This window comes from Mus caroli, chromosome 2 (assembly GCF_900094665.2).
Source record: "Mus caroli chromosome 2, CAROLI_EIJ_v1.1, whole genome shotgun sequence".
Taxonomy (NCBI): Eukaryota; Metazoa; Chordata; class Mammalia; order Rodentia; family Muridae; genus Mus; species Mus caroli.
This window is the reverse complement of record NC_034571.1, coordinates 84935448-84945909: the sequence shown is the minus strand read 5'-3', so window position 1 is coordinate 84945909 and position 10462 is coordinate 84935448. Positions and strand designations below refer to the sequence as shown.

General features: G+C 44.9%; 1 protein-coding gene across 6 annotated transcripts in view; it reads right to left on the bottom strand.

Moving 5' to 3' along the window:
* Positions 1-601: 601 nt before the first annotated feature.
* Agbl2 (ATP/GTP binding protein like 2) overlaps positions 602-10462 on the bottom strand; it is a 33992-nt gene continuing 24131 nt past the window's right edge. For 3 of the 6 annotated variants that reach the window (XM_029473247.1, XM_029473254.1, XM_021156405.2), the window contains 6 exons: positions 8854-8984; positions 6957-7026; positions 6188-6310; positions 5617-5724; positions 3454-3531; positions 630-1493 (listed from right to left, as the gene is read on the bottom strand). In XM_029473247.1, coding sequence (XP_029329107.1) covers positions 1320-1493; positions 3454-3531; positions 5617-5724; positions 6188-6310; positions 6957-7026; positions 8854-8984 — 684 coding nt within the window. In that variant the 3' untranslated portion in view covers positions 630-1319. Of the gene's footprint in view, positions 1494-3453; positions 3532-5515; positions 5568-5616; positions 5725-6187; positions 6311-6956; positions 7027-8853; positions 8985-10462 lie in introns of those variants that run through there. The other 3 variants (XM_029473249.1, XM_029473250.1, XM_029473266.1) reach the window with 3 other exon arrangements.

Here is a 10462-nt window from a genome sequence, read left to right as displayed (position 1 = left end):
CTACTCCAACAGGGCCACACCTTCTAATAATGCCACTCTCTGAATCAAGTATATATAAACTATCACATACATATTCATACACGAATGTGCATCCACACAAACATGAACATATATACACACAAATGAAAAAAACATGGTAGGAAACTTCCACTCTAATGTGAGAAGATAAAAGAAAAGTAAACAGAGGAGTTGGCCTACATGAGCAGAGGTGATCCCTGTCTATTGAGTCTCACTCAGTAACTCAGTATTACATTCACAGCAAGTCTCCTAACTCAGTGATGGAGTTACATATGAGCCACCATACCTAGCTAGAAGTAGACACCTTCTCCCTTTTTATGTACAAGGTCTTGCTTTGTAACCCTGGCTGGCCTAGACTTTGGGATGTAGAACAGACTGGCCTTGAACTCATGATTTATGCCTCCCAAGTGCTAGCATCATGGGCAAGCATCACCACACTCACCTGAGTGACTCGTCTTTAATGGGACTCTGGATTCTGACAGGGCGTGTCGCTGCACGACTGTGCTTGGTGCTCATGAAGGATCAAGGAAAACACATGGCTGGCTGTATGACTTAAGATTATGTAGTAAAACAATCCAGGAGAAGTAACGAGAGAGAAAGAATTTTAATCACTGAGTTAAAAACTTACACAACCTTGTTGAACATAATATAAGCAACATTAAATTCTAAGTAATACATGTAATTATTTTTTTCCTATGTAGGAATACCTTACTTTGAGCAAACCTAATATAACCACAGTCTGACTGGTCAGTCACCATTTGAAAACTTCGACACAAGACTTTTTCATATGGCACATTCCCAAAACACACTTAAAACAGCTTGATCTTTTAAAACTGATTTGCATCTAACTTTAAAGAGAACATCTATTGGTTAAAATTAACTATATATACTGTTCTGTCTTTTTATGTGTACAAAGGCTTCAGTGTTCAATAAAGGCTTTTCTATACATCAAAATATAATCTCATCTAAGGGAAAAAAAAACCTAACAAATTCACGAGGTAACAAGGCATGCATCTAAGGACAGTGCACAGCGGAAGACCAGAGAAAGTCAGTGTGTGGTGAGTGTACAACACAGTATACCATAAGTAGAGTTTCCATTTTATTCACAGATTTCCCCCTTATAAGATGTGTATAACCCACAAACTTTTCAGGAGGGCTGGAGACACAGCTCAACGGTAAAGCACTTGCCTAGTATGCTCACTGCCCTAGAGGTTTGGTCCCCAGCATTGCATACAAAACAAACCAACAAAACTACCCAAAACCTTTGGAGGAAGCATCTGTGTGTCACAGCAAGAGCACACTTATGGGTACGTGTATATATGCAAGGATGGGTACACGGCCATGGTGGCATGGTCCTTCCTCGCGGCAGAGTATCTAGTCTTAGACCAGTTTGGCTTCACATCTGGAGCTGGCCCTAGGCTGGAGTTTGTGCTTCTCTTTGGAGAGCATGATGCTGTAAAGCCTGGCTTCTTACTCTGCATAAACAAGATAAAAGAGTTGAATTCACCTTCTGTTGCAATTTCTAAGTTATCTTTAGGCTTGAGGTTGGTCTTACTAGATAGGAGTTAGAAACATTTGCATTTCCTCCCCAACACCAAAACAATTAACATTATTGCAGGGCAGAGGTAAGTCAGGAATTTGATCTAGTTTATCAGCAAAGTAGAGGCAACAGTTGATCCGGGAAGTGGAAGGACTGTTTTCTATATGCTGTCTGCCAACATTACACAAAGAAAGGAAGACTTAGTATGCCAAGATGGCTGCCCCACATTTCCAACTCGATATCTGACATGCCATGGTAGGTAAAAAGAATTCCCGTTAGAAAAAGACTCCACAGAAAATCCGAGAAGATGGAGTAATGATAAAGGTTTGCCTGGTGTCCACCCTGCCCATTGACAACGGGATTCACGTTCACGCTCCAGGCTAGTTGGCATGTTTTAGTTGTGTGTAAGGTTTTGTTGTCTCCAGGCTTGGAGCAATACTGCTATATAAGGAATGAAGACAAGCTCACCACTTACTATTCTGCTGTAGCTTTCTTTAGTTTGACGTTTTTATTTACTGAAAAATAAGATCTTTATTTTATCTGTAATAAAACACTTTTTCTATAATAAAATAAAATGAATGCTTTTACTGTATGTTTGTACATGCACCCAAAGGTGCTAGATTTCCCCGGAATGGATAGCTGCAACCCTTCATGTGGGTGCTGGGAACAGAACTCGGGTCCTCTGGCTCTGCTGAGCCATCTCGCTACTCCATAATATATTTTTGTTTTTGTTTGTTTGTTTTGAGACAGGGTCTCTCTACACAGTCCTGGCTGTCTTGGAATTCCCTATGTGATCAGGCTGGCCTCAAACTCAGTACCCAGGAGGCAGACATAGGTGGTTCTCTGTGAGTTCAAGGCCAGCCTGATCACATAGGGAGTTCCGAGACAGCCAGGACTGTGGAGAGACGTGGCCTGTTTCCTCTGAACTCACTGTGGTGGTATTGAGAGGCAGGACCTTAAGAGCTCACTCAAGAAATTTAAGTCTAACAGAGTTGGGCTATTTTGTGGGACTTTATTAATTACTGAAAAAACTGTTATATAGTGAGGCTGCTATGCACTTGAAGCACTTGGGAGGCAGACGCAGGCTCCAGCCTGGTCTAGATGGTGAGTTCCAGGACAGCCAGGGCTATGTAGAGAAATCCTGTTTCAAAAACAAAATACAACAACACAATACAACACAACACAACAAAAATCTAAACAAATACCTTGTGCTCATAAGTTACCTAGACCCAGGCATTCTGTTACAGCAACATAAACTGTATGAGCCATGTACACACTTCATTTTTGAGTCATCACTGTCAATGCTGGCTATGAGACATACATACCAACTGTGACATTCCATGTATCAACAATACATAGCCAGTGTCACTGTTTCAACTGACATACTGCCATGGAGCTATGAATTGATGGCAGCCTGAGAGAAGTTTGTTAAAATTAAGTTCTTGATATCCAGATTTTAGCTCTGCATGAGCCTTTCCTACTCCTGTCCTATCTTGAGGGCTGTGCCCCAGAGTGGCCAGGTGGTTTGAGCCTGAGGGTACAAACTACCCTAGACATCCGCCTGGGCAGAACAAACCTGAGAAGGCAACACTGGACAACAGCACCACCCATCCAGGAACACAATATGTAAGAAAGTTAATTCAGTTGGGGGGTGGCAGTGCACACCTATAATTTTAGCAGTTGCTGGGCAGAGGCCAAAAGTCTATGAGGCCAGTCAGGTCAGTATAATGAGTTTCAGGCTAGCAGGGGCTATATGTTGAGAACTTGTTCCAAACAAAACAAAACACACTATAATACACACACACACACAATAAAACAAAACAAGAAAAGAAAAGAAAAGAAAAGGTAACTAAAATTAACCGTTGACATGTGTATGCATAAATGAGGGGAAGTACCTGATTTCTTTCTTTATTCTTAGGGCTGGTCAGTGGTGGATCCAAGGAGGTGCCCTTCTCTCTTCCACTTAACTGAGTCTAAAATAAATGAATACATCCTTGCTAAGTTCTCCTTGTGAACACTGTGGGTATACTGAATACGCACTGGTCCTGTGATTTTTAAAAGCTCATGAGTGTTCACGTATGGGGACAATGCCCCGTAAGAGGCAAGGCAAAGCAAATACAAGAAAGGACTCAGAAGAAGAAAACTAGTGTTTATTCAGTGGTCACTACATGCCCAGGACTTTTTAGTTTCCCACCTAGTGCTAAGCCACCAGAGATGGCAGCCGTTAGCACCTCAGTGTTTCAGAGCAGGAAGTTCCTGGCTGATTGAGTAATCCCTACAATAGAGAGTTCTCAGGCATGCTTAGGAACACAAGTGTTTTGAATTTCAGGGTTTATTTTCTTCTGATTTTGGAATATGTGCCTATGTATTACAAGATATCTTAGAGATGGGATTCCAGTGCAAACATAAAATTGGTTGTTTCATATGTGCACTTATACGTGTGGCCTGAAGGTATTTTGTATATGTGTTGTGTGTGTAGCAGATGTGTATGACAGTATGTGTTGGCCAGAGTGACAGAGTGTAGAGTTTTGTTCTAAACCTGGAGGTCATTAGTTCACTAAACTGGCTGGTTGACAAGGCCCTGGGGTATCCCTGTCTCTGCCCCCTACAGTGGTGTTACAGTGTACCGCCACCCTGGCTTCACGTGGTGCTCAGGTCCTTGGGTTCCCACAGCAACCCCTTTACCCACTGAACCATCTCCCCAGCCCTTGCCTGAAGATAATTTTACATAATAAGAAATTATTATATGTTCTTGTGTGTGTGTGTGTGTGTGTATTGTTTACTAGGAATTAAACCTAAGACTTTGAGCATGGCAGGCAGGTACCCTATAACTGAGATAATAATCCTAGTCCTTTCCTCAACATTTCCTTTTTTAAAAGCTTTTTTTAAAAAAAATCTTTGATAGGGGCTGGAGAGGTGTCTCAGCCGTTAAGAGCACTGACTGCTCCTTACAACCATCTGTAATGGGGATCCAATGCCCTCTTTTGGTGTGTCTGAAGACAGTAACAGTGTACTCACATACATGAAATGAATAAATCTTTAAAACAAAATCTTTTATCTATATCTGTATCTATATCTATATGTGTGTATATGCATAAATATCTCTATAAGTGTATATGTACACATGCATGTGTACGTGTGTGCAGGAACTCGCATGTGCGTGTGTATGCCATCTATGTGCACGTGACATTGGAGACCAGGGGAGGCATTAGATCCTCTCGAGCTGGAGTTATGATGGTTGTGAGCCACCTGGTGTGGGTGCTAGGAACGGACCTCAGGTCCTCTACAGGGACAGCAAGCACTCTTAACTGCTGAGCCATCTTTCCAGGACCTCTTCCTCCATAGTTTGAGAAGGGTCTTTCTAAGGTACCCAGAGTTGCCTTGAACTTGCGGTCCTTCTGCTTTAGTCTCTCCAGGAGCTGATATTACAGGCCTATGTCACTATGCCTAGTTGAGAAAATAATTTTTAAAGCAGTGCTGAGGACTGAATGCAGAGGCCTGCACATACCAGACGCGTTTCCTACTACTGAGCTGTCTATTACTCTCTGAAATCCACTTTCCCCCCTTTTTGATATTACGTCTCATGTAGAACCTGTTTGTCCCCTGCTTCTAATTCCCAGGTGCTGGGTTACAGGCAGGTGGCAACATCCTGTTAGAATCAAGGATTTCAGCTGTGAGACTAAGTACTGACAGTTGTCTGATGCCCCTTCTCCGGGTGTCTTTCTTTGCAGCTCTGAACTCTCTGAGGAAAGGAGGGCATCTTGTTCACCTCTGCACGCCTCAGCGTCCAGGAAAGGACCTGCTGTATAGTAGGCACGGGGCAGAGTCTGTCAATGTGTGGATGTGTGAATGGATGCGAGTATGGATAAGTAGAGCAGCCTCTTTCTTATGTTCTTGATATAAAATCACAAATCATCAATATTTGATATAAGATTCCAGTTTTTAATCCAAAGCATCCTTTTCCACCTCCAGGTGACATGATGGCCACTGTGCTCTTCACCTAGTGGGACTGAGAAATCAGAGAATCTGTGTGACAAAGAATCAAGCAAAAATACTACCTCATTGAGCCTTGGGTTTTCACTTCTCCTTACTGAAGGGCTAGGACTCTCTGGACTTTTCAAAAAAGTAGGCTGCTTTTGCAGAGTAGAGACAAATCCTGCCCTTCCCTGTAAGGATTGAGTGAGAAGGTTTTTCAGTTGACCCATTCCTTAGCTACCCAGTCAAACACTCTTGAAAGCATCCTCTCTTTAGAAAGCAAGAGTCTGGACAGGGTGGCCGTGGTGGGTACCGGAGCTACAAACAAGGTGGAGAGGTGTCCCCCTCCTGACCCGGCCACTCTAGCCGAGCCCCGGCTAACACACCCCGACTCCACCTCTTTCTTGCAGGAGCAGTTTTAGTCATGCCCTGACCCTGCTGTACCTGAGCACAGGAGGGGAACCGTGGGTTGAGGCAGGCTGAAATCTGCTCAGACACACCCAAGGACCTGAGGAAGTGCTCTGACCTCAAAATAGAAAGCACTCCTGCTTCCCACCACCCCCTTCTAGTGTGGAGCAAACTCTAGCCCTGTCTCCTGCTTCGTCTGTGGAACACAAGTGGCAGAAGCAGATGTAGGCAGCAGGGACTGCTTACTGGGGCGTTTTCTGTTAACTTTAACTCCCGCATCAAGTAGCTCTTCTGGTACTGCTCATCCCGCTGTTTTCTAGTCTGAAGTCTCTTCTTTTTTGGATTCTTGAACACCGTCTTCTGATTTGGCTGTTTCAGAAATTACAGAGAAACTGGTCAGAAGGGGCGGCAGAGGTACACTCATCCTCACACACAGTCTTCAGGTAACAGTCCACATGCACACACAGTAGCCTGTCATGTGGGCCTTGTTTGTTGGCTTGGAGAATGGGTCAATAGCTCAGCCACCTTCTTTCAAGAGGCTGTTCCTTGACTGAACATGCCTGAGTCCCATTGATGTGGATCAACACCCAAATATGTGTGATTTATGACACAAGACCAGATGGCACGATAACACGGTCAGGTGGGGATCACTCTGACCACTGAGACGTGGCTACAAAATTCAGCCTGGTGTTATCGTAAAGAAACTCCAGTGATTTAGCAAGGAGCACATAAAGGACACAGTGAAATACTCTGAGGTAGGATGACTGGCTAGAGATGTATTCTGAGGTGACTGAAACCAGAAAGCCACTCATGATAGGCAAGTGCTTTCTTCCTGAACAGCACCCTGGGACTATTGCTTTATTTCCTGAAGGTTCTAGGACAGTTGAAACATTTCCCCAATCGTCTAGTGTTGTGCTACTTTACAGGTTTGGTTTTTTTGTTTTTTTGGTTTTTGTTTGTTTGTTTGTTTGTTTTTTAATGTTTTGGGTGTGCACAAGAATCAGCGCCCTCTCACCTCATCTGCAACGACGTTCAGTAGACGAATGGGAGGGCCATCGGAGAGGGAGCTGTCCGAGCCGCTCGTGCTAGCACCGAAAGGGGAAAACAGAGAGAGAGAGAGACAAGGAAAGAATGGGTATTAAAGGAGGCAGAGGCTCTGTACCTGGGCATTCACAATCAGTACAGCAAGGTGAAGGCTGGCCGGATGGGCAGAGGTGACGTCAGAGGGCGGAAGGGGCCATGGGAGAGCAATGTGACTTCCCTGAGAACAGAGGCTTCTGTTTCTTCATCTCCTTTGAGATGATACTAATTCCCAGAAGCCAGGATTCTACCAGTTACTCTGGGAAAACTCACTGAATGTGTAAATAAATAAACGTGATTTAAAAATCAGCAGGCTAAACACCGTAAGAATTACTTCAAGAACTTTTAGCCAGGTGCAGTGACACATAACTGTGACACTGGCACTTGGAACATTGAAGCAGGAAGACGGCTGAATTTGAGTCCAACATGAAACTCCATCTCAATAAAGCAAAAACCAGCTGGCCATGGTGGTATGGATTTCTAAATACCAGCACTCAAGAAAGGAAGGGAGGGAGGGAGGGGGAGAGAAAGACACAGACAGAGAGAAACACTGAGAAAAATTTGAGGGGTCTGGAGAGATGGTTCAGGGATTAAGAGTACTAGCTGCTCTTTCAGGGGACCCAAGTTCAGTTCCCAGTGCCCCGCTCTCCCCTCCATTTTGCTCCCTCTCCTCAGTGTGCAATGAGGAGTCCCACCACATAGGAGCAGGAAGGAAGCCCTATCTTCTGTCATCTAATTTCCAGTATGCAGTTATCAAAGGCTTCTGCAGTCAAGATGGAGCCCTCAAGGCTGCCGGACAATAGGCTCTGTAGTTCTTTTGGAGATAATAGACTACTTTAGTAAAGGGATATCAAGGCATTCGTTGTACTGTGTTCTAGAAAATGTCAGTCATGTGTACACACAGAGAATAATCTCACCATTCCAAGCCTGCCTTCATGTGTAGTGTGAGAACAGACAGGTTCGATCCTGGAGAGCCTGGTGGCATCAGACTTTCTGGTAGAAAACTGGAGAAGTGTTTCTTCTGTTTCTTAGCTAAATAGGTCAGCGTTCCTGCTGAGTCAGCTATAGTGTAGCGTCTGGCTATCCCTGCTGTTGGTTCTCCTGGGCTCTATGTATCAGTAAGCTAACATACACAGGATTCTTTGGTTTTTCGGGATGCAAATAGAGAGGGGCTAGTGCAGTGGGCTGAGGAGTGGAAGGGGTAATGGGTTCTTAGGCTTCTCAGATTCCCATTGGACCCACTCCTGCATCCTAGAATCAGACAGGTAATCTACAAAGGTATCGCCAGGGACCAGAACAATGGAGAAGACAAGGAAGAAAGTGGTTTTTATATTCCACCACAGGCTCTTGTGACTCTGAGATTCTGGGTTCTCATAGAGGTGTCTCTCTATATAGTCCTGGCTTCCCTGGGACTTACTATGTATATCAGGCTGGCTTTGTACCTACAGAACTATGCCTGCATCTCCCTCCAGAGGGCTAAAATGAAAGGAATGTGCTTCCACACCTAGCCTAGGTCTTGGGACATGAACATGCTCTGAATTTGCATGGACATGCGTTTAATCCAGCAGAGGTAGGCAGATCTCTGTGCGATCCAGACCAGCCAGGGGGATACAGTAGCACCTTGTCTCAAAATAAACAGGTAGATAGATGATAGATCGATTGATCGATAGATAAAAAAAATAAATAAACAAGAGGACAGGATGTCACATAAATATAAACTCAGGCTTTCCTTAGACTCCCAATGCCCCTGCCTCTGTTTCCCATGTGCTGGGGTCAAGGATGTCAGGGATGTATTACCAATCCCAGATTTTCTTTGAAATGAAGTCTGTTACCTGGATTCAATGTCAGACAAAGGAATGTCACTCCAGTTTCCTTCTAAATCCATATCTTGTCCAAAGTTATTCAACTTTTTGTTGATTTCCTGTTGTAGGAGCTCCTTAAGCTCTTGTAGACACTGTGTGTACTGCGGCAGAGGGAAAGACAGCTTTATAGGCTATTCACAAAATGTTTTGGAGCGTATGCTAAAAGGCACTTATCAATGGGGTGAGCTGTAATTCCTTCTGTGAAGGGCATGGTGACAGGTAAGTTACATAGGCTATACAAGGAAAACTATTTACAGCAGATCGAGGAGCACGGCCTTAGCCACTTTTCTCTGGCTGTAGCTCACTTTTGCAATTGTTTCATTTATTTTCCTAAGTTGCAAGTAAAGTGTAATGGTTTGAAAGAAACCCTACAGGCTGGGGGGGGGGGGCGGCGCTATTTGGAGGTGAGGCCTCTTTGGAGTAGGTGTGTGGCCTTGTTGGAGGAAGTGTGGCATTCACTTCCTGCTGCCTTCAGATCAAGATGTAGAGCTCTCAGCTCCTTCTCCATCACCAGTTCTGCCTGCGTGCTGCTATGCTCCCCACCATAACGATAATGGACTCAACCTGTAAGCCAGCCACAATGAAATGTTTTCTTTTATGAGAGTTGCCGTGGTCCTAGTGTCTCTTCACAGCAACGAAACCCTAACTAGGACAGAAGGAACAGTTTCAGTGCTGGTGTTCTGACTTTGGCCCATAGCAGGTGCAGTTTGGATATAGGCGTAGGTCAGAAGAAGAGGTCTTGCCTCACATTGAGTGAGGAGCCTTGTGTTCTATCCCCAGCACCACAAGAGGAACAGGACCTGCAGATTAAACAGCCCTTCTCACTCTGTATCAAGCACTGTACATCAAGACAACACTTAAAAAGGACCATGAGACATGGATTACTGTGGGTACACCCCCCCCTTCCAAGCCGACCAAAGGAGTGAGGAATAGCCACTGGAAGGCGATGGCCAAAGGACAGAGGCAAGCTTGAGCACGCCTGCCGCAGAGGGGAAGGATAAAGGGTGAGGAAACCGGGGATACAGAACAGAAAAGGCAACTGGTGAGGCCTCAGCTTACTCAGCTACAGGGGCATCCACTAGCGCAGAGGGCAGGGTTAGTTTTAGCCAAGGGAGTACAAGCCGTGTGTGCAGTTTAGCCAAGGGAGTGTGCCATGTGTGCAGTTCTTCTGAACTAGAAAAAGAAGTAGGCTCAGTGTGGCCAGGAGTAAGCCTGTAAGTTAGGAGAGGGTGCCAAAGGGATTATCAAGGGTTACCATTTGTTGGCCGGTTACAGGGTAGGGGTTCTATTTTTCTCTGCTGATAAAAAACATCAGGTTAAACACACACACACACACACACACACATATATATATATATATATAGAGAGAGAGAGAGAGAGAGAAGAAGGAGGAGCAGGAGGAGCAGGAGAAGCAGGAGGAGCAGGAGGAGAAGCAGGAGGAGCAGAAGCAGGAGGAGGAGGAGCAGGAGGAGCAGGAGGAGCAGGAGGAGGAGGAGCAGGAGGAGGAGGAGAAGCAGGAGGAGCAGGAGGAGGAGGAGGAGCAGGAGGAGCAGGAGAAGCAGAAGGAGCAGGAGGAGGA